Source organism: Spea bombifrons, chromosome 3 (assembly GCF_027358695.1).
Source record: "Spea bombifrons isolate aSpeBom1 chromosome 3, aSpeBom1.2.pri, whole genome shotgun sequence".
NCBI classification, from domain to species: Eukaryota; Metazoa; Chordata; class Amphibia; order Anura; family Pelobatidae; genus Spea; species Spea bombifrons.
In genome coordinates, this window is record NC_071089.1 from 122,402,922 (window position 1) to 122,427,989 (window position 25,068).

A 25,068-nucleotide genomic window follows, 5' to 3' on the forward strand; every position below is an offset into this window, starting at 1 on the left:
CAACTTTGACAACGAAGGCGGCGCTGGAAAATGACGTCATCGCGCGGAATCCAAGGTAACGTATCTAGTAAGTTCGCTGGTCGCCATGTTTAATGTGGGCAGATGGTTCCTCTCTCCGTGGGCGGATCTTTCCTCGGGGTGTTTCCCTCGGTTTGACGCTTTTACAGACAGTGTCCCTCCCCGGTGGGTGTGTCCACAGTGTCTCCGCCTTCGGTGTCATGGACGCTCTGAGATCTGCCGGTAAAGCGATTCTAAGGAGCCCGAGCCTCGGGAGACCCCCGCGGGACCCCCGGCACCAGAGTGAGTGCAGGGAATGCAGCTAGGGGCGGTACGGGGTTTATGGGGCAGGTACGTTGGGGGGTATAGGCAGGTACGGGGGGTATATACAGGTACAGGCAGGTTAGCTCGGCTCCATACCCCCCCCACCCCGCAGTACATCCCGTTTAGTTCCGCCCCCCTGGGCAACGTCCCGGTTAGTGACGCCCCCACCCCTGTGTAACGCCCCAGTAAGTGAGGCCCCCCACCCCTGCGGTACCGCCTGTTAGTTCCGGCCCCTGCGGTACCTCCCGGTGTGCGTCCCAGCCCCTGCGGTACCTCTCGGTGTGTGTCCCGGCCCCTGCGGTATCTCCCGGCTAGTTCTGGCTCCTGCGTTACCTCCTGGTGTGTGTCCCGGCCCCTGCGGTACCTCGGTACCTCCCAGTGTGTGCCCCGGCCCCTCCGGTACCTCCCAGTGGCCCTGGTCCCTGTTGTACCTCCCAGTTAGTTCTGGCCCCTGCGGTACCTCCCGTGGCCCCGCCCCGCGTTGTGACTGTGTGTCTTGTAGAGCTGGCGGAGAGCTGGAGCGACGTGAAGGAGAGTCTGCTGGACGGGATGGTTTTCCGCCTCAAGTATCTGGGAATGACTTTGGTGGAGAAGCCGAAAGGAGAGGATATGGCCGCCGCCGCCATCCGCAGGATTATTACCATGGTAACGGCGCTTTATACCGCGGTAACGTATGGGCGCGTGGGTCCACGGCCGGGGCTGCCGCTCGTGGTTTCTTCCGATTGGTCTGTCGCTGGAGATTGTTTGACTCGTTGAGGGCCCAGGCAGCTTTATCCTGTGACGTTACATCGCGTTAGGGTTACCTGGCGACAGGAGCCGGTTCTGTTATTCCACCCCGATAATCTCGTTTTGGTCTCCGTGTCTCTCGCCCCCCAGGCCCGCGTCGGTGCGAAGAAGTTCCAGAAGGTGACGCTGACGGTGACGCCACGCGGGATCTCGTTGCAGGACTCGGAGGACGGCCATCTCATCGAATTCGTGTCCATTTACAGGTCGGTACGAGCCCCTCTGAAACGGGAGCATAACGGGAGCCTACGGGCCGGGGGCAGTGGTGTACGGGGCGGCCGGGGGCAGTGGTGTATGGGCCAGGGGCGGCCGGGGGTGGTGGTCAGGCTGGGTATTGGATTGTATTGACTCGTACTACCTCAGAAAGGGGGCTGATAAAGACTACCCCGCCCCTGCCCCATGGACCCGCCCCTGCGGACCCGTCCCCGCTCTCTCTAACGCTCCCGTGTTGTTCTCGTAGGATTTCTTACTGCTCCACCGATAAAGTCCAGAATAAAGTGTTTGCCTACGTGGCCCAGAACCAGACCAACGAGGCCCTCGAGTGCCACGCGTTCCTGTCTCCCAAGAAGAAGATGGTAATCGCCGGGGCGGGAAGGAGGCTGGCACTTCTAACCGGGGGGGGGGCTGGAGGGACACGTTCCCCTCTCTGGGTGGTTATGGTACATCCCGGATCAGACGCGGGATCTCAGACCGTTTGCTTGCCTTTCAGGCTCGGGCGGTGACGCTGACGGTCGCGCAGGCGTTTCAAGTAGCTCTGGATTTGTGGGAATCTGCCAAGGAAGGTAAGAGCGGTTTCAGGGGCCACGGCCGCTCCGTGGAGGACCCCCAGCTCACCGATCCGTGTCCCCGCAGGTAAAACGGAGCCGTGCGCATGCAGCGGGACACGTCTGGCTCCCACATCTGACTCCCCGGCAGGTAAGCAGGATTTAACGCCTCCGTGGGGCTGTAGGGTTGCTGCCCCTGGCCGGATCCAGATGATTGCCGCCGTTCGGTGCTTCCCCTCCAGGTTGTGTCGGCGATCAGGTGACTGACGGCTGCGCGGGGGCTGCAGGACACGTACGTCACGTGGCTGTAAGTATGCAGCGGCTGGGGCTGTTATTACTTCTATTACCTCTTACAGGTAATGATCTTGTGGGTGATGATGTCAGGGTGTGGTTCTGGACTATGATTGGGTCAGGGTGTGGTTCTGGACACTGATTGGGTCGGCATGTGGTCCTGGACACTGATTGGGTCAGCGTGTGGTTCTGGTTCTGGACACTGATTTGGTCAGCGTGTGGTTCTGGACACTGATTGGGTCAGTTCTGGACACTGATTGGGTCAGCCTGTGGTTCTGGACACTGATTGGGTCAGCGTGTGGTTCTGGTTCTGGACACTGATTGGGTCAGTGTGTGGTTCTGGACACTGATTGGGTCAGCGTGTGGTCCTGGACACTGATTGGGTCAGCGTGTGGTTCTGGTTCTGGACACTGATTGGGTCAGGGTGTGGTTCTGGACACTGATTGGTTCAGCGTGTGGTTCTGGACACTGATTGGGTCAGCGTGTGGTTCTGGTTCTGGACACTGATTGGATCAGCGTGTGGTTCTGGTTCTGGACACTGATTGGGTCAGCGTGTGGTTCTGGACACTGATTGGGTCAGCGTGTGGTTCTGGTTCTGGACACTGATTGGGTCAGGGTCTGTTTCTGGCAGGAAGAAGAGGACGAGTTCGAGGATTTGGATGAAGCCTTTTCCAGGTGAGTGTCGGGGGATCACACCCTCCGCTCCTCTCCTCTGATTATTTCTAATGGCCCATATACCTCTCCCACTTTGTGGCTCTTCCCTTCCCCGTGTCCCTCTCCCGTGTCCCTCTCCCACTTTGTAGCTCCTCTCCTCCCCGTCACACATGTCTCTCACCCACTTTGTGGCTGCTCTCCTCCCCGTCGCCCTCTCCTCTTTGTGGCTGCTCTCCTCCCCGTCGCCCTCTCCTCTTTGTGGCCGCTCTCCTCCCCCTCACCCTCTCCTCTTTGTGGCCGCTCTCCTCTCCTGTGTGCCTCTGATTATTTCTAATGGCTTTTCTCCCCTCCAAGCTGCTTTGCTCCTGAAGGAGGCGATGCCGCGGGTGAGATCTTATCGCTGGTGTGCGAGGCTCCTCGGTGCCGCGCTGTGACGCGTTCCGTGCTGTAGAGTGCCGGGTCCAGCTGTGTCGCATTGTGCTGTAGAGTGCCGGGTCCGGCTGTGTCGTGCTGTAGAGTGCCGGGTCGAGCTGTGCCGCGTCGCCCAGTGCTGTAGAGTGTCGCACTGTGCCGTGCCACCCTGTAGAGTACCGCCGTGCTGTGCTGTAGAGTGTCGTGCCATGCCGTGCCGCCCTGGGGTTTTTTTTGCTTGAATTCAGATAATTCTGTGATTTCTGGTTTTCAGGGTCGTTGAGTCTGGCCGGTACGTGCCACGCACGGAAGTGACATCAGATCTCCTGCGGTGGTGCGCGGGGCCCCGGAGCCGTGGTGGATGAATGGTTTACCTGGATTCCCGGTGATGATCCTGCGCTGGGGAGAAGCTGCCTTTAAAGGGTCTCCTGGGACGTGGCCTGTGGTCACCGCCGTAGACGCTCCGCTTCGCTCCTTCATTGGAGCTGGGGCCACCGCGCTCCACGGATGGCCGCTTCCATATTGACCCTACTGGGGTACTTTGTTGAAGGTGGACTGCCCTGCACTGAGGGCGCCTGATGTGCTTTTGGACCTTTAAAGTTCAGCCCCACGAAAGATCTGAACATCCAGCAAATCGGGGCCACGGACCGTTCAACCTCTTACGCCCGGCTTGGGCCAATGTCTTCCCAGGCCCACCACGGGCCAGCGGCCACGTTCCCTTCCCCCGCCGCGGACCAGCGGCCACGTTCCCTTCCCCCGCCGCAGACCAGCGGCCACGTTCCCTTCCCCCGCCGCGGACCAGCGGCCGCGTTTCCCTCCCCCTCCACGAGGCTGCTTTGTATCACTAATAAAGAAATGGTTTTGCTGGTATTTGTTAAGCGGGGCTGTTTGGTGATTGGTGTCGGGCGGGAATGCGTCGGTAGCTGTTGGCGCTCTATACCCGCAGGGTGGCCGTGGCTCTTGTATCAGCATTCGGGCTCCTTGCGAGTTGCGCATGCCTCGCTTGTAGCTTAGTTTGTGTAGGGGCGGTGGGGTAATGTGCGAACCACCCCCTGCTCGTGAGAATCGGCGGTGGCTGCCGCTCGTGGCCGTAGATGACACAGAGACGGGCGAGTGCTGCTTATATCTGTATTTATATAAAACCGACAGACAGGGTAACGATGCAGAAAACAAGAAGCGGAATACAAAGAAACAGACAGATTTGGGTTAAACGGGAAACAGCGGCGGCTCTGTGGCACCGGCAGGACTTCCCTGCCGGACACGAGACAACACTTACCGCACAGAAAACAACCAACAATGACAAATAAAAAGACACTTTCCACCCAGATCCGGCTGAGTATTCGGCCACGAGACCTCGGAGGTGGAAAAAGAACCTGAGAATGAGACGAGGCCGATGGGGAGGTGACAGCCGGCAGGAGATGGTGACAGCCGGCAGGAGACGGTGACAGCCGGGGCCCGGCGGTGACAGCTGGCAGGAGACGGTGACAGCCGTCAGGAGACGGTGAAAAGCGAATAACCTGAAATTAACAAACAGCGATGAAGGTCAGTCGAGTCGGTCGGTGGTGAGGAGCACCAGGTCCAGGTCCATGAATGAGGGGAGAGGGGGGGTGATATTACAGAGCCCCCCCTCATATCGGCCCCCTCGGTAAACACGAGGAAAGAAGGCTGTGAAAAATTGTCTTTATTGTTTAACCTTTTGATATTTTCTTCAAACAATAAACAAAATACTCGGATCTCGTGGATATCCAACAATCGCAGCGCAAAAGTAAAAGCTGTGCAATATATCTGGGTTCGGGAAAATATATTTGAAGTTTATCCCCAGTAATATTTTACTTTTTTTTTTTTTTTTAGTACACTGGGTGACTAGGAACAGGAAATAGTTTGACCGTGTCACATGGGCCGCATTCCCTTAGTCATTCACCCAAGGAATATCGCTGGGACGAGCGGCAAACGGCTGTGGAGCTTCACAAAATGCCCATTTCCACCATGAGAGCGATAATTAAGAAGATCCCACGTCATGAAGGAACCTGGGAGAGGACGCGTGTCCATAGTGTGTCCATAGCGTGTCCATAGTGTGTCTATATTGTCTCAATGCACTGCAAAGAGGCCAAACAAATCTCCGAGGACCGCAGCTGGAGAATCGCAGACGTTGGTTGCGTCTTCGGGTGAGAAAGTCCCCAAAACTACAATCGGACATCACCTACATCCCCACGAGTGATGATGAAGGTGACGTCGGATTGGGTTCTGGTTCTACGGTCAGATGAAACCACAATAGAGTTTTTTGGGAACAAACAGCAGAGGTGGGTTTGGCGCACAGAGAGGAAGCCATATGGAGATTTACCTCATGCCCACAGATAAATATGGTGGTGGCTCTTTAATGTTTTGGGGCTGTTTTTCTGACAGGGGATATACTGTTAGGATACACGGCATCATGGACTCTACCGAATCTCAACCGATATTAACTGAAACCCGCACCGCCTCTGCGAGAAAGCAGAACAGGCCTCGGATCTTCCAGCAGGACAATGATCCAAAACATACATCAAAATCAACACAAAAATGGTGAACTGACCATAAAATCGAGGTCCTGCCGTGGCCACCCAGTCCCCTGACTGAACCCCATAGAAAACCTGTGGGGAGAGTCCACCAGCGTCGACCTCGAAATGTGAAGGATCTGGAGAGGTGGAGGAACCGTCTCAGATTCTCCAACCTCATCAGGCATTACAGGGTACGTTACCTCAGAAAAGGGAGAAAACACAAACTATCCACTAAAAGGACCCCAGTTATCGTGCCCCACGCATATATTTCACCGTTTTTTTTTTTTGGACGAACCTGTGTTGTGTTGCGATTGTTGGATATCCATGACAGCAGAGTATCGATGTTAGTGGAGAGCTCTGTGGACGGGACTTCACACCCACGGTCAAGGGCGAGAAGAGCGAGAATAAAGGGAGAGCGGAGAGGACTTGGGGCCCAAGGTCAGGGGTGAGAAAGGCCCGGTGTACGATGGAACAGGACTGAGAAGGGAAGTGGAGGGGACATCATAGTCATGGTCGGGGGTGAGAAGGTCCGGGAATTAGGAGGGTTATGAAGGTGCAGCGAAGGACTGGACGTGGTGTCAGAGGACCACTGGGGTTATAAGAATAAGTGGGAAGCGTAGAGAGATCAGGCTGAGAGCAGAGGGGACAGAGTACCATGTGACACGATAAGAACATTTCACTACCAATGAGATTAGCATCATGCCTACACGCGGCCGGGGTACACGTGCCTACACGCGGCCTGGAAGGGTACACAGACACACGTGCCTACACGCAGCTGGGGGGGGTACACCGGCACACGTGCTCACACGCAGCCGGGGGTACACCAGCACACGCTTACACAGGGATTTCGAGTACCCCGGCACTCTGCTCAGTGATTGGAAGACTTGCGATTGTTATGGTGCAATAGTATAGGATATAGGAGTCCCCTATATACAGTGTCACACGTGGCTATACAGGAATATACAGCATACACAGTATGTACAGCGCAGTCACATGCTTCTCATTTACATAGACGTGCAGATCACACCCTGTGGCGCAGCAGAGCAATGCCTCGCTGGCACTGAAGGGGTTAACGGAGGACATGTATGTTATTTACAGATGCACGACGTGGCGCGGCGTGTAATCACGGCACAGGGGGCGCCGCGCGGTAAACGGCAGATTAGTTACATCGGTTGATCGCCGGCAGGATTCGGCACCCAGCGGTTCAGGGAGCGCCGAAGTCCGGCATTAACTGCATCGGAAAAACGGGGTGAAACTCCTGGTTTATTATCACGAAGCGGCGGTTTTGTAAACACAGGACGAGGCCACAAGCGAGTTTTAAAGCGAGTCCACGTGGATCTTCTGCGAGCAACTCCTACAACTCCCAGAACGACCCTGACTTCCCGCCACACACAATCTATCGGCAAGAAGCCAAAATGTGGACAATTTGAGGCGTAATCTGGTAAAAGGGCTGACGGCGTGTAAAACACGACCGCTCCTGCAGGGGGGGGCAGAGACTGGGGGTAAAAGGGCTGACGGCGTGTAATACCCGACCGCTCCTGCAGGGGGGGGCAGAGACTGGGGGTAAAAGGGCGGACGGCGTGTAATACACGACTGCTCCTGCAGGGGGGGCAGAGACTGGGGGTAAAAGGGCGGACGGCGTGTAATACACGACCGCTCCTGCAGGGAGGGCAGAGACTGGGGGTAAAAGGGCGGACGGTGTGTAATACACGACCGCTCCTGGAGGGGGGGGAGAGACTAGGGGTAAAAGGGCTGACGGGGTGTAATACACGACCGCTCCTGCAGGGGGGGGCAGAGACTGGGGGTAAAAGGGCGGGCGGCGTGTAATACACGACCGCTCCTGCAGGGGGGGGCAGAGACTGGGGGTAAAAGGGCGGACGGCGTGTAATACACGACTGCTCCTGCAGGGGGGGGCAGAGACTGGGGGTAAAAGGGCGGACGGTGTGTAAAACACGACCGCTCCTGAAGGGGGGGAGAGACTGGGGGTAAAAGGGCTGACGGCGTGTAATACACGACCGCTCCTGCAGGGGGGGGCAGAGACTGGGGGTAAAAGGGCTGACGTCGTGTAATACACGACCGCTCCTGCAGGGGGGGGGCCAGAGACTGGGGGTAAAAGGGCTGACGGTGTGTAATACACGACCGCTCCTGCAGGGGGGGGCAGAGACTGGGGGTAAAAGGGCTGACGTCGTGTAATACACGACCGCTCCTGCAGGGGGGGGCAGAGACTGGGGGTAAAAGGGCTGACGGCGTGTAATACACGACCGCTCCTGCAGGGGGGGGCAGAGACTGGGGGTAAAAGGGCGGACAGCGTGTAATACACGACCGCTCCTGCAGGGGGGGCAGAGACTGGGGGTAAAAGGGCGGACGGCGTGTAATACACGACCGCTCCTGCAGGGGGGGCAGAGACTGGGGGTAAAAGGGCGGGCGGCGTGTAATACACGACCGCTCCTGCAGGGGGGGGCAGAGACTGGGGGTAAAAGGGCGGACGGCGTGTTCTGATTCTGGCTCAAAGTTTGAAATGCTTTCTTATTGCTATAGAAACCAATAGAAAGGTTGGTCCAATTAGCAGGCCATTTCATTGGTTTCTACGGTGATTATGCGACTTGGCAAACTTTGCACTGGAATCCCTAACACATTTATGTTCCTTTATCAGCGGTTCACTGGCGGCTCAAGCGGAAACCCCTGCAGACAGGCTCCTCACCCCCCCTGCACACAGACTCCTCACCCCCCCACCGCACACAGACTCCTCACCCCCCCCTCACACAGGCCCCTCACCCCCCCCCGCACACAGGCTCCTCACCCCCCCCCCCGCACACAAGCTCCTCACCCCCCCCCGCACACAGACTCCTCACCCCGCCCCCCCGCACCCAGACTCCTCACCCCCCCCCGCACACAGACTCCTCACCCCCCCCCGCACACAGACTCCTCACCCTCCCCCCCCGCACACAGACTCCTCACCCGCCCCCCCCGCACACAGACTCCTCACCCCCCCCCGCACACAGACTCCTCACCCCCCCCCGCACACAGACTCCTCACCCCCCCCGCACACAGACTCCTCACCCCCCCCGCACACAGACTCCCCCCCCCCACACACACAGACTCCTCACCCACCCCAAGTTCCTTCCCTTGGGTCTCCACTCAGAAGTCCATTTGTCTGGTATATTTACTGCCCCCCAGCAGTGGTGGTAAAGACCAAAAACACTACAAAGTATAGAAATGGTTATTTTTAAAGCTGCCCTTGATGTTTAACCCAAACTGCCTCAAAGAAGAGAAACTCTGACGAGGCCCGGAGGATCTTTCCGACGCCGGTCCTATCGGCTAAATGAGTAACTCAAAGAGAGTCAAAAACAGGTGCATCCTATACCAGAAGCATGAACGTGTTTCTATGACACTTAAGCCCTGAAAACATGTGAAGAACATTCAGCGGGGGAGCTTCCCCGTGGCCCTAACACGCGCAGGCACACTAACCCCATACAGCGCGGGATTATTTGGGTGAGGTGGTGAAGCAAAGGAACACCGCACACCGGCAGGACGGCCAAGTCCATCGCCCCCGGGCAGGTGCCGTGCGTTCTCGTGGAATGAATGATGCCTCCGCCTTGGGGTGGGTTGGGAGTCCACAGTATTGCCACAGCTGGCACGGTCTCTGTGGTGGTTACAGTGGACAGGGTGAGCCCTTGAACGTCCTCCGCCGGCGGCAGAGTTCTTTGTGGTATTGCTATAAGAAGTCTCCAGTCCTTGGTGCTCCTTGGTATTTTGTGAACGTGGCCTCGTGGCCGTGGACACCCCTGCCTTACACTTCTATGATGTTGACAGACGGTGTCTTCTTCTAGGCAGAAAAGAGAACAATATTAAAAGGTAGAATTATTCACAACCCTGTAACCTGCATCTCAAATCCACGGAACTTCTTGCCCTCACCTTGCGCAGCAACCCGCCCGTCTGCCGCTCCGGCGTGCTCTGCTCCGAAGACGCTTTCACTTTCTCCTTATTGTTATTGGAGTCATTGTCCTTGATGATGTCATACTGTCGGCAGAATAGGGCGATGACCGCTGTTGGAAAAAGATAGTTCAGAAAAAACACATCGGAATCGGGTGAAATTCATGGAAGAAAGAAAAAACGTACGGAGGGAAACATGAAAACCAGATATGGAGAGAAAGGGCTGCAATCCTAGCCATGGGATGTTTGGGGGCTCTCTGTGGCATGGAGTGGGTACTCATTTCTCATCGAATGAATCGAATCCATCACATTCCCCCCAGATCCAGAAGAAGCAAAAACCCCACAATGAAGTGATTTCCAACTGTGCGTCAAAAATGGAAACAATTATCTATTATATACTCTAACCCCATCTTTATAACCCGTTATATCCTGTATATTCCTCATATTATATATTATATACTCTCCCCCCGTATAACTAACCCCGTCCTTATAACCCGTTATATCCTGTATATTCCTCATATTATATATTATATACTCGCCGGCCCGTATAACTAATCCCGTCCTTATAACCCGTTATATCCCTGTATATTCCTCATATTATATATTATATACTCTCCCCCCGCATAACTAATCCCATCCTTATAACCCGTTATATCCTGTATATTCCTCATATTATATATTATATACTCTCCCCCCGTATAACTAATCCCGTCCTTATATCCCGTTATATCCTGTATATTCCTCATATTATATATTATATACTCTCCCCCTGTATAACTAATCCCGTCCTTATAACCCGGTATATCCTGTATATTCCTCATATTATATATTACATACTCTCCGGCCGTATAACTAATCCCGTCCTTATAACCCGTTATATCCTGTATATTCCTCATATTATATATTATATACTCTCCGGCCATATAACTAACCCCGTCCTTATATCCCGTTATATCCCTGTATATTCCTCATATTATATATTATATACTCCCCGGCCGTATAACTAATCCCGTCCTTATAACCCGTTATATCCATGTATATTCCTCATATTATATACTCTCCCCCCGTATAACTAATCCTGTCCTTATAACCCGTTATATCCTGTATATTCCTCATATTATATATTATATACTCTCCCCCCGTATAACTAATCCCGTCCTTATAACCCGTTATATCCTGTATATTCCTCATATTATATATTATATACTCTACCCCCGTATAACTAATCCCGTCCTTATAACCCGTTATATCCCTGTATATTCCTCATATTATATATTATATACTCTACCCCCGTATAACTAATCCCGTCCTTATAACCCGTTATATCCCTGTATATTCCTCATATTATATATTATATACTCTACCCCCGTATAACTAATCCCGTCCTTATAACCCGTTATATCCCTGTATATTCCTCATATTATATATTACATACTCTCTGGCCGTATAACTAATCCCGTCCTTATAACCCAATATATCCCTGTATATTCCTCATATTATATATTATATACTCTCCGGCCGTATAACTAATCCGTCCTTATAACCCGTTATATCCCTGTATATTCCTCATATTATATATCATATACTCTCCGGCCGTATAACTAATCCGTCCTTATAACCCGTTATATCCCTGTATATTCCTCATATCATATATTATATACTCTCCGGCCGTATAACTAATCCGTCCTTATAACCCGTTATATCCCTGTATATTCCTCATATTATATATCATATACTCTCCGGCCGTATAACTAATCCGTCCTTATAACCCGTTATATCCTGTATATTCCTCATATTATATATTATATACTCTCCGGCCGTATAACTAATCCCGTCCTTATAACCCGTTATATCCTGTATATTCCTCATATTATATACTCTCCGGCCGTATAACTAATCCCATCCTTATAACCCGTTATATCCTGTATATTCCTCATTTTATATATTATATACTCTCCCCCCGTATAACTAATCCCGTCCTTATAACCCGTTATATCCCTGTATATTCCTCATATTATATATTATATACTCTCCCCCCGTATAACTAATCCCGTCCTTATAACCCGTTATATCCCTGTATATTCCTCATATCATATATTATATACTCTCCGGCCGTATAACTAATCCGTCCTTATAACCCGTTATATCCCTGTATATTCCTCATATTATATATCATATACTCTCCGGCCGTATAACTAATCCGTCCTTATAACCCGTTATATCCTGTATATTCCTCATATTATATATTATATACTCTCCGGCCGTATAACTAATCCCGTCCTTATAACCCGTTATATCCTGTATATTCCTCATATTATATACTCTCCGGCCGTATAACTAATCCCATCCTTATAACCCGTTATATCCTGTATATTCCTCATTTTATATATTATATACTCTCCCCCGTATAACTAATCCCGTCCTTATAACCCGTTATATCCCTGTATATTCCTCATATTATATATTATATACTCTCCGGCCGTATAACTAATCCCGTCCTTATAACCCGTTATATCCTGTATATTCCTCATATTATATATTATATACTCTCCCCCCCGTATAACTAATCCCGTCCTTATAACCCGTTATATCCCTGTATATTCCTCATATTATATATTATATACTCTCCCCCCGCATAACTAATCCCATCCTTATAACCCGTTATATCCTGTATATTCCTCATATTATATATTATACACTCTCCGGCCATATAACTAACCCCGTCCTTATATCCCGTTATATCCCTGTATATTCCTCATATTATATATTATATACTCCCCGGCCGTATAACTAATCCCGTCCTTATAACCCGTTATATCCCTGTATATTCCTCATATTATATATCATATACTCTCCCCCGTATAACTAATCCCATCCTTATAACCCGTTATATCCCTGTATATTCCTCATATTATATACTCTCCCCCCGTATAACTAATCCCGTCCTTATAACCCATTATATCCTGTATATTCCTCAAATTATATATTATATACTCTCCCCCCCGTATAACTAATCCCGTCCTTATAACCCGTTATATCCTGTATATTCCTCATATTATATATTATATACTCTCTGGCCGTATAACTAATCCCGTCCTTATAACCCGTTATATCCCTGTATATTCCTCATATTATATATTATATACTCTCCATACCGTATAACTAATCCCGTCCTTATAACCCGTTATATCCTGTATATTCCTCATATTATATATTATATACTCTCCGGCCGTATAACTAATCCCGTCCTTATAACCCGTTATATCCCTGTATATCCTCATATTATATATTATATACTCTCCGGCCGTATAACTAATCCCGTCCTTATAACCCGTTATATCCTGTATATTCCTCATATTATATATTATATACTCTCCGGCCATATAACTAATCCGTCCTTATAACCCGTTATATCCTGTATATTCCTCATATTATATATTATATACTCTCCATACCGTATAACTAATCCCGTCCTTATAACCCGTTATATCCTGTATATTCCTCATATTATATGTTATATACTCTCCCCCCGTATAACTAATCCCGTCCTTATAACCCGTTATATCCGGTATATTCCTCATATTATATATTATATACTCTCTGGCCGTATAACTAATCCCGTCCTTATAACCCGTTATATCCTGTATATTCCTCATATTATATATTATATACTCTCCCCCCGTATAACTAATCCCGTCCTTATAACCCGTTATATCCTGTATATTCCTCAAATTATATACTCTCAGGTCGTATAACTCATCCCATCCTTATGTATATGTGGCATGCTGGTTGCGGGGTGCAGTGTTTGGGGACCCCGTCTCTGTGTATGTGGCATGCTGGTTGCGGGGTGCAATGTTCGCGGACCCCCTCTCTTCACTCACCTGCCCACATTAGCAGGACCGCGACTATGATGATGATCTCTCCGGTCTCCAGCTGGCGCTCCTTGTCCACTCCCTGCACCGTGATCTCTCCTGCAGGGAAAACAGCTGCTAACAGCCACCGAGGAGAGCAACGCAGGCGGCAGCGTATGTACCGAGCAGCGCCTGTCCCAAGCAGTGCATGTTTCCCGGCAGCGCATGTCTTGAGCAGCGCATGTTCCAGAGCAGCAGCGCATGTTCCAGAGCAGCAGCGCATGTTCCCCAGCAGCGCATGTTCCCCAGCAGCAGCAGCGCATGTTCCCCAGCAGCAGCAGCGCATGTGATGCAGGGGTAGCCAGTACCTTGGTTGGAGCTGTTGGATGGCAGCCGGTCGGTCTCCTTTAAGGTGCGGAAATGGATTCTCTTGCTTGCCTGACTCTCGCTGTAAAGGCCGATGGACTGGACCTGGATGATGTAGTCCGTGTCTTCCTCCAGGTCCCAGAGGACGCAGGCGCGGTTCGTGGTGTTAACTTCCCGGATAAACCTGTGGATCTGCCCATCCTGCCTCTGGAGAGAAAGAGAACCCACCTCACACGGGGGTAAAGACCATTCTGCCCCTCCCACTGCGGGGCAACACAGACAGGAGGGAGATATGGGAGACGGAGTCTGCCCCTCCCACTGCGGGGCAACACAGACAGGAGGGAGATATGGGAGACGGAGTCTGCCCCTCCCACTGCGGGGCAACACAGACAGGAGGGAGATATGGGACACGAAGTTGACCCCTGCAGGGCGACACAGACAGGAGGGAGCTGTAGGACAGTCTGCCCCTCCCAGTGCAGGGCGACAGTACCTGTTGGGATATTGCATATCCAATGATGACATCTCCTTCGGGGACGTCCCAGGACACCGTGGCAGAGTTGGCTTTGAGTTGAGTCACCGTCACATTGACTGGAGATGGTGGTCGGTCTGAGGAGACAGAACACAGAATCCGAGTGAGGAAACGGGGCGATGTCTCGGCCCCCGCACCCCACGGGGGAGTAACGCCAGCTCCGGGGCACTCACACCATTCACAGCCATCTCATGTTTGTCACATGTATTGCCAGAGACCAGCTGCACGGGCTCGGCGTGGGGAGGGGATTAGCATCCGCCGGCGTATCCTGCGGCCCCCAGGGAGGAATTAGCATGTGCTGGTGTGTCCTGCGGCCCCTGAGGTGGAGGATTACCATGTGCTAGCGTGTCCTGCAGTATCTGAGGTGGGGGATTTAGCATGTACTAGCGTGTCCTGCGGCCCCTGAGGTGAGGGATTTAGCATGTACTAGCGTGTCCTGCGGCCCCTGAGGTGGGGGATTTAGCATGTACTAGCGTGTCCTGCGGCCCCCGGTGCTTCGCTCTGACAGATGGCTGCTCTCAGCTGGCAAGATCCCAGAACGGCAGCAGAGACGTGGGAGACCTTGGCGAGGACGCCGCCATCTGCCGGCAGGTTACACGCAACAAGCAGATGACAGCAATTTGACACCGCGTGGTGATAATACGGGTGACATCACAGCGCTGTACAATGATAATACCGGTGACATCACCGCGCAGTAAAGTGATAATATACCGATGACATCACCGCGCAGTACAGTGATAATATACCGGTGACATCACCGCGCTGTACAGTGATAATATACTGGTGACATCACCGCACAGTACAGTGATAATATACCGATGACATCACCGCGCAGTACAGTGATAATATACCGGTGACATCACCGCGCTGTACAGTGATAATATACCGGTGACATCACCGCACAGTACAGTGATAATATACCGGTGACATCACCGCGCTGTACAGTGATAATATACCGGTGACATCACCGCACAGTACAGTGATAATATACCGGTGACATCACCGCGCTGTACAGTGATAATATACCGGTGACATCACAGCGCTGTACAATGATAATACCGGTGACATCACCGCGCAGTAAAGTGATAATATACCGATGACATCACCGCGCAGTACAGTGATAATATACCGGTGACATCACCGCGCTGTACAGTGATAATATACTGGTGACATCACCGCACAGTACAGTGATAATATACCGATGACATCACCGCGCAGTACAGTGATAATATACCGGTGACATCACCGCGCTGTACAGTGATAATATACCGGTGACATCACCGCGCTGTACAGTGATAATATACCGGTGACATCACCGCGCTGTACAGTGATAATATACCGGTGACATCACCGCGCTGTACAGTGATAATATACCGGTGACATCACCGCGCTGTACAGTGATAATATACGGGTGACATCACCGCGCTGTACAGTGATAATATACGGGAGGCAGTTTCTGCTCCTCGACAGACCCTCGGATTAGCGTACGAGAGACGGGACATCCTGCTGGGGTAGATTGTAAGCTCTAGAGGTCACACACCCTGCTGTTTCATGTATGATATCATTGTATAGCGCTACAGAATCTGCACATCAGAGGGACTGCAGAGACAGCCCCAGCACACAGGTTATGAGACAGACTCGTGGAGGGACCGCAGAGACGACTCCAGCACACAGATTATGAGACAGACGCGTGGAGGGACTGCAGAGACAGCTCCAGCACACAGGTTACGAGACAGATGCGTGGAGGGACTGCAGAGACAGCTCCAGCACACAGGTTACGAGACATGCGTGTGGAGGGACTGCAGAGACAGCCGCAGCACACAGGTTACGAGACATGCGTGTGGAGGGACTGCAGAGACAGCCGCAGCACACAGGTTACGAGACATGCGTGTGGAGGGACTGCAGAGACAGCCGCAGCACACAGGTTATGAGACATGCGTGTGGAGGGACAGTCCCCGGATGCGCTCTGTCTATAAATTGCTGCAGCAGGCCGCATATACTGCGGATGCCATCGCAATGCAGAGCACGTGACAGAAACCCACGTCACGGGAAACAGGCCTTGAAGAGATGGTGAGATGGGGGGGGAGTGACCTTGAGCGTGAGTGGGGACGTCAGCAGGAAGCTGGAACCCAAGGGATGACTTTAACCTATTCAGGGAGATTTCACACCAAATGATAAACGGGCATTAGGCAAGACATAGAGCCATTCCTTCAGTGTACTGAAAGGGTTAAAAGTGCAACAATGAAATGCCCCATGGGGGGTAAACACAGCACACAGGGCCCACAGCCCTGGTACATGTATACCACAAGAGCTACAAGCCTCGCAGACACCAGGCCCAGGAATTAAATGCCCAGAGTATGGGGTTTACACACATATTATGCTACACGGAACTGTCCCATTAACACGTCACGGTCATTAGGTCACTTTACACGGGACTGTCCCATTAACACGTCACGGTCATTAGGTCACTTTACATGGGACTGTCCCATTAACACGTCACGGTCATTAGGTCACTTTACATGGGACTGTCCCATTAACACGTCACATCATGGGGCTTCTGATGGGGGACTACCGGGGTGTTCCTGGCTGCGGAGTTAGAGCGTCACCCCTCACTTCTTGTCGCTGAAAACACTGCCCTTATAGCTGTGTCCCAGACACTCAGCACAGCGCCGAACACACTGTTCCAGGGATTACACGGCACCCAGTACTCTGGACCAGACCAGGATAATTTGAGGATATCCTTAAAAACCCAGAACCCGGCAGCAAATCGGCCCCATCCGGCCCGTCTAGTCTGTATCCCGAATCCCCGCCCCCCCCCGTGATGCCTGTATCCAGAATCCCCGCCCCCCCGTGATGCCTGTATCCAGAATCCCCGCCCCCCGTGATGCCTGTATCCAGAATCCCCGCCCCCCCGTGATGCCTGTATCCAGAATCCTCACCCAACCCGTGATGCCCGTATCCCAGAATCCCCGCCCACCCCATGATGCCCGTATCCCAGAATCCCCGCCCTCCCCGTGATACACGTATCCCTGGCACTTACTTCCTCTCACCAGGCAGAGGTCACAGCTGAACAGGACCAGCATCGCCGGGTTGAGGTACATGGGGATATGAGCCATTTCCGCCGCGCTCAGGGCCCACACAGCGCCTCTGGATCGCAGGATCAGAAAAGAGGCACAAGTCATTGGCACGTCGAGTCTGGAGAAACTCCACCACGGGTTCCTTAATGCCCCCAAAGTGTGACGTTAGGCAGCTTAGCATGAGCGTCCATTCCTGGCAGCGGAGAAGACCCAAAATCCCAGCCCACCGGTGACGTCTCCTGTGACCCTGGCTCCGCGCTGATGGATCCTGCAGGAGGAAGAGACAGACATTACTCCGTGACGCTCTCACGTTATATGTAAGATGCAGCCTCACCCTGGTCACTGTGACGCCGTAACGTCACACGCCGATGTGCATCAAGTGACCGCGCAGCAGCTGGTGTCTGACACCCCACAGACTAAAGGCAGACTCTATATATATTGTATATGTATCTATAGATAAATACAGCGCTATATATATATACAGAGGCGTATCTAGGGTATGGCACCTATGGCTCATGCCATAGGCGCCATTTGAAAGGGGGGCGCCAGTGAGCGGCTTTCAAACGCTGTCTTTTTTTTTTTATGCGGAGGAGAGAGAGGGGCGCCTAGCAATTAGTGAGTGACTGTAAAAGTGTGTGTGTGTATCATAGATGTATAATTGTGGAAGGGCAAAGATGGCACTATCAGGAGATTTGAGCCTTGGGGACCAAGATGGCACAGGCAGGGTGCATATGAGACAAAGATGGCACAGGCCGGACTGTTTGGGGACAAAGTTGAATTGTGCTGGGCTATTTGGGGACAAAGATGGCAAATCTTATGTGTGTTATCTGAGTGCTGGCCAGGTTCTATGTGGGCAGTGTGGTTGGGGTGTGCAACCTGTGATCTATGCCTGTAATTTAGGGGGTTTTAAATATACCTTTAATGCAGAGTTTTTATGTGAATTCCAATTGATCTATACCTGCAAAGCTGAGTTTTTGTGTTATTCTGTAGATCCATATCTGCTATGTACACCTGCAAATACAGGGTTAATATGTCTTATTCAGTTGATTAATACCTGCAATGCGGTTTCCATGTATTTATTTGATCTATACCTGCGATGCTACGTTTCATATATTATTATTGTATGTCTGATTCTGTTTATTTGATATATACCTTCAGTGCTGAGATCACAGGGGCTGATAAATGGGTTTTAGATATTTGGACAGGGGCGCAATTTCAGTGCTTGCCATAGGCGCTATTTTCAGTAGACACGCCTCTGTGTATATATATATATATATATTGTATATGTATCTATAGATAAATACAGCGCTGTGAAAAGTATTTGGCCCCTTCCCGATTTCTTCTATATTTGCATATTTGTCACATTTAAATGTTTCGGATCATACGAGTCATTTTAATATTAGACAAAGATAACCCGAGTAACACACAATGCTGTTTTATGTATGGGAGGAAAAAACTTCCCACCCTTCCTGCCCCTGTGTGAAAAAGTAATTGCCCGCTTTGTTACTAATTCAACCAATTAACCAAAATGAATTGATAATTGGTTTCGGTTTCACTAGACCCACCCAGGCGTGATTACTGCCGGCCCTGTCGGATCTAAACACAAAAATTCCCCCAAGACCTCCTCGACCGCTCATCCAGGAGGCCATAGAAGGACCCGGACTAACACGTAAAGAACGGCCGGTCTCACTTCCTCAGGTAAAACCTGTGTTCTCGATTCCACGATAAGGAAGACTGCGCAAAAATCTCATCCATGGCTGAGTTCCAAGCCGAGGACCACCGCTGACCAAAAAGCACACAAAGCCTCCTCTCGCATTTACCCAAAAACATCTTGATGAGCCCCAAAACTTTTGGGATAATAATCTGTGGACTGATGAGTCAGAAGTGGAACTTTGTGGAAGTAGTGGGTCCCGTTACATCTGGGGTAAAGATAACGCAGCGTTCCAAATAACATCATCATCGCACACACTCACACTCACACGCGGAGGAGGCTTTGCTGCTTCTGGACCTGGCAACGCCATAGCTGATGGAATCATGAAGTCTGATCCACCAGAAAATCATGGAGGAGAACGTCCGGCCCTCAGTTTGTGATCTAAAGCTCCCGTGCAGATGGTTCTAGAGCAGGACGATGATCTGAAGCAAACAAGCGAGTCCACGTCTGAACTCAGAGGAAACAAAATGAAGGTTTTGAAGAAACTATGATGTCTTTATAGGACTGCGTGTGGGGGACAACACCAGACTCTTTCTGATGATCTGTTCATTGATAGGACAAGACGCCTTCCGTTCAGACTCATAGAAACAAATTTTCACCTAAAGCAGCAAAAATTGTTCTTTGCAGTACGATCAGTAAAAATGTGTAATCCACTTCTCACAGAAACTGTGCTATCATATCCAACAGGTGCCTTAATGATGGGCTGTAGAGTATATAATATATAATATGAGGAATATACTGGATATAACGGGTTATAAGGACGGGATTAGTTATACGGGGGAGAGTATATAATATATAATATGAGTAATATACAGGATATAATGGGTTATAAGGACGGGATTAGTTATACAGCCGGAGAGTATATAATATATAATATGAGGAATATACAGGGATATAACGGGTTATAAGGACGGGATTAGTTATACAGGGGGAGAGTATATAATATATAATATGAGGAATATACAGGATATAACCGGTTATAAGGACGGGATTAGTTATACGGCCGGAGAGTATATAATATATAATATGAGGAATATACAGGGATATATAACGGGTTATAAGGATGGGATTAGTTATACGGCCGGAGAGTATATAATATATAATATGAGGAATATACATGGTTTTAACGGGTTATAAGGACGGGATTAGTTATACGGCCGAAGAGTATATAATATATAATATGAGGAATATACAGGATATAACGGGTTATAAGGACGGGATTAGTTATACGGCCGGAGAGTATATAATATATAATATGAGGAATATACAGGGATAGAACGGGTTATAAGGACGGGATTAGTTATACGGCCGGAGAGTATATAATATATAATATGAGGAATATACAGGGATATATAACGGGTTATAAGGATGGGATTAGTTATACGGCCGGAGAGTATATAATATATAATATGAGGAATATACAGGATATAACGGGTTATAAGGACGGGATTAGTTATACGGCCGGAGAGTATATAATATATAATATGAGGAATATACAGGATATAACGGGTTATATGGAAGGGATTAGTTATACGGCCGGAGAGTATATAATATATAATATGAGGAATATACAGGGATATAACGGGTTATATGGAAGGGATTAGTTATACGGTCGGAGAGTATATAATATATAATATGAGGAATATACAGGGATATAACGGGTTATAAGGACGGGATTAGTTATACGGCCGGAGAGTATATAATATATAATATGAGGAATATACAGGATATAACGGGTTATAAGGACAGGATTAGTTATACGGGACGGAGAGTATATAATATATAATATGAGGAATATACAGGATATAACGGGTTATAAGGACGGGATTAGTTATACGGGGGGAGAGTATATAATATATAATATGAGGAATATACAGGGATGTAACGGGTTATAAGGATGGGATTAGTTATACGGCCAGAGAGTATATAATATATAATATGAGGAATATACAGAATATAACAGGTTATAAGGACGGGGTTAGTTATATGGCCGGAGAGTATATAATATATAATATGAGAAATATACAGGACATAACGGGTTATAAGGACGGGATTAGTTATACGGCCGGAGAGTATATAATATATAATATAAGGAATATACAGGGTATAACGGGTTATAAGGACGGGGTTAGTTATACGGGGGGAGAGTATATAATATATAATATGAGGAATGTACAGGGTATAACGGGTTATAAGGACGGGGTTAGTTATACGGGGGGAGAGTGTATAATATGTAATATGAGGAATATACAGGGATATAACGGGTTATGAGGACGGGACTAGTTATACGGCCGGAGAGTATATAATATATAATATGAGGAATATACAGGGATATAACGGGTTATAAGGACGGGGTTAGTTATATGGCCGGAGAGTATATAATATATAATATGAGGAATATACAGGATATAACGGGTTATAAGGACGGGATTAGTTATACGGGGGAGAGTATATAATATATAATATGAGGAATATACAGGGATATAACGGGTTATAAGGACGGGATTAGTTATACGGCCGGAGAACATATAATATATAATATGAGGAATATACAGGATATAACGGGTTATAAGGACGGGATTAGTTATACGGTCGGAGAGTATATAATATATAATATGAGGAATATACAGGGATATAACGGGATATAAGGACGGGATTAGTTATATGGCCAGAGAGTATATAATATATAATATGAGGAATATACAGGATATAACGGGTTATAAGGACGGGATTAGTTATACGGCCGGAGAGTATATAATATATAATATGAGGAATATACAGGATATAACGAGTTATATGGACGGGATTAGTCATACGGGTCGGAGAGTATACAATATATAATATGAGGAATATACAGGGATATAACGGGATATAAGGACGGGATTAGTTATATGGCCAGAGAGTATATAATATATAATATGAGGAATATACAGGATATAACGGGTTATAAGGACGGGATTAGTTATACGGCCGGAGAGTATATAATATATAATATGAGGAATATACAGGATATAACGAGTTATATGGACGGGATTAGTCATACGGGTCGGAGAGTATACAATATATAATATGAGGAATATACAGGATATAACGGGTTATAAGGACGGGATTAGTTATACGGGGGGGAGAGTATATAATATATAATATGAGGAATATACACGGATATAACGGGTTATAAGGACGGGATTAGTTATACGGCCGGAGAGTATATAATATATAATATGAGGAATATACAGGATATAACGGGTTATAAGGACAGGATTAGTTATACGGCCGGAGAGTATATAATATATAATATGAGGAATATACAGGATATAACGGGTTATAAGGACGGGATTAGTTATACGGCCGGAGAGTATATAATATGTAATATGATGAATATACAGGATATAACGGGATATAAGGACGGGATTAGTTATACGGGGGAGAGTATATAATATATAATATGAGGAATATACAGGATATAACGGGTTATAAGGACGGGATTAGTTATACGGTGGGAGAGTATATAATATGTAATATGATGAATATACAGGATATAACGGGTTATAAGGACGGGATAAGTTATACGGGTCGGAGAGTATATAATATACAATATGAGGAATATAACGGGTTATAAGGACAGGATTAGTTACAGGTTGTTGATTCGGTGAGAAGGAATTTGGGGGTTTTGCCTCCTCTGTATTAGCTGCCCCACAGAGGGACATATTGGGACTGGGCTTTTTTGAACATAAGTTACTATGTTACTGGGTTATATACTGTGAGTGCGACTGCTATGGGGGAGGGGGGGAGAAAATCGCCCAGCAGCCCAGGAAACATTTGTTATACTGGGTCTCCTACACACAAAGGTCGGCGAACCAGTGGGGACGCACGACTCATCTGTCAGAGAACAAGCTGCACGCACATGGTCCAGGAGCATAGAAGACACATTTACAAAAAGAGACAGCACAGCCATGACATGAGCCCAGAAAGGATCCAGTGATCGAGCAAATGTTGCCTGGAGCCAATGTTACGCTCTGCCCCCTGTGGATACAAGTGGAACTTCAAGTAAAACACATGAAAACGCTGTAGGTCGTGGCCTGAAATCTTTAAATGCCCTGGAGTGCAATTACCCCCTACCCTAAAGCCACCTTTGCAAACCCTCCCCAGTACATTCTCCAATACAAACACTAGGGGATGTAGATAGACACCCCCTGTTTCCTGGATGGATTCTGTCCAGTTCACCCAGTTAAACACACAGCTCCCAGTCTGTCTCTAAGCACTGACCTGTGTTGTGTTTGGGGGTCACACAGCCCCCCAGGGCTGCATCCCATGTGCTGACAGGACCCCCCCAGCTATGGAGGGCAGGAACAAACTCAGCATCCTCTGTGCAGAGCCAGCTGGTCCAGACACACGCTCTGCTCCTGGATGCGGGTGGTTTGCTCCCTGGGGGTGGATGCTCTGCTCCTGAGGCTGATGGGATGCTCTGTACCCTGTGCAGTGTGGATGCTCTGCAGCCTGTATCCCTGTGCAGTGTGGATGCTCTGCCGCCTGTATCCCTGTGCAGTGTTGATGCTCTGCAGCCTGTATCCCTGTGCAGTGTGGATGCTCTGCAGCCTGTATCCCTGTGCAGTGTAGACGCTCTGCCGCCTGTATCCCTGTGCAGTGTAGATGCTCTGCAGCCTGTATTCCCGTGCAGTGTAGATGCTCTGCAGCCTGTATTCCTGTGCAGTGTGGATGCTCTGCAGCCTGTATTCCTGTGCAGTGTGGATGCTCTGCAGCCTGTATTCCTGTGCAGTGTGGATGCTCTGCAGCCTGTATCCCAGTGCAGTGTAGATGCTCTGCAGCCCGTATCCCCGTGCAGCGTGGATGCTCTGCAGCTGCTATCAGCGCATACAATGCTCTGCCAGTCAGTCTGATGTCACTACCTGGAGTGGGCGGGACTATGGAATCCTTAACCCTTTACTGTCTGTAGCCTGACACACCGGGGAATTAAATCCTCTGCTATAACGTGAGAGATTCCGGCTCGCTGCAGCTTTTGCTGTGACTTTTCCTGCGTGGGGACCCCCAACCACCTGAGGGCCCCAGAGGCGCACATGCATGGGGCTGGCGTGTTTGGGGGAGACTAAAGCCCCTGAAGTTGTTGACGCGCCTGTTCCCGAGATCCACATCCCAGGCCAGTGCCAGGAACATGGACCCGGAGCACTGCCGGGAACGTGGACCTGGACCACTGCTGGGAACATGGACCACAGCCGGGAACATGGACCACAGCCGGGAACATGGACCACAGCCGGGGAACATGGACCACTGCCGGAAGTGTGGAACATGGACCACTGCAGGGAATGTGGAACATGGACCACTACAGGGAATGTGGACCCGGGCCACTGCAAGAAATATGGACCACTGCCAGGAACCTGGATTCGGACCACTGCCGGGAAAGTGGATTCGGACCACTGCCGGGAACGTGGATTCGGACCACTGCCGGGAACGTGGATTCGGACCACTGCCGGGAACGTGGATTCGGACCACTGCCGGGAACGTGGATTCGGACCACTGCCGGGAACGTGGATCACTTCTGGGAAAGCGGACCCGGACCACTGCGGGGAACATGGACATAATTTATAGGGCATTGCTCCCCGTGGTTTGCCATGGTGGCCGGGATTAGGGCCAGTTCCTTTTTGGGGTTTCTCGCACATTAAGGACCACAGATTGTTCGCAGCTCTTCCTCCAGTTTCTGAAGTTGCTGCACCTACTCCGGGCGCTGCGGCTCGGGACATGCGCCAAAAATCCAAAAGCCGGACACATTGTATCCACTTAAAACGCTTCCTGCTGGTCCGACGCCCCAAATCGCTTTACAATTCACA

The 25,068-nt window shown here is 49.8% G+C and overlaps 2 protein-coding genes and 1 long non-coding RNA gene across 3 annotated transcripts; 1 reads left to right on the forward strand and 2 right to left on the reverse strand.

The window, feature by feature from the left end:
- Positions 1-178: 178 nt before the first annotated feature.
- On the forward strand, positions 179-3,964 carry LOC128483727 (low density lipoprotein receptor adapter protein 1-like). Its single transcript, XM_053460001.1, has 9 exons — positions 179-300; positions 824-966; positions 1,198-1,310; positions 1,565-1,679; positions 1,814-1,886; positions 1,957-2,019; positions 2,111-2,175; positions 2,791-2,834; positions 3,499-3,964. The coding sequence occupies exons 1-9, from the start codon at positions 219-221 to the stop codon at positions 3,587-3,589; spliced, it is 789 nt and encodes a 262-aa protein (XP_053315976.1). The 5' UTR covers positions 179-218; the 3' UTR covers positions 3,590-3,964.
- LOC128483728 (uncharacterized) lies at positions 2,271-2,776 on the reverse strand. The gene is made up of 3 exons (XR_008351099.1): positions 2,697-2,776; positions 2,476-2,655; positions 2,271-2,354 (listed from the first exon to the last, which is right to left on the reverse strand). It is a non-coding gene; the product is annotated as an uncharacterized LOC128483728 (long non-coding RNA).
- Positions 3,965-9,119: 5,155 nt separating the features above from the next.
- Positions 9,120-24,028, reverse strand: FNDC4 (fibronectin type III domain containing 4). Its single transcript, XM_053460104.1, has 7 exons — positions 23,492-24,028; positions 17,478-17,782; positions 14,399-14,514; positions 13,911-14,115; positions 13,573-13,662; positions 9,674-9,804; positions 9,120-9,584 (listed from the first exon to the last, which is right to left on the reverse strand). The coding sequence occupies exons 2-7, from the start codon at positions 17,617-17,619 to the stop codon at positions 9,549-9,551; spliced, it is 720 nt and encodes a 239-aa protein (XP_053316079.1). The 5' UTR covers positions 17,620-17,782; positions 23,492-24,028; the 3' UTR covers positions 9,120-9,548.
- Between the last annotated feature and the right edge of the window lie 1,040 nt (positions 24,029-25,068).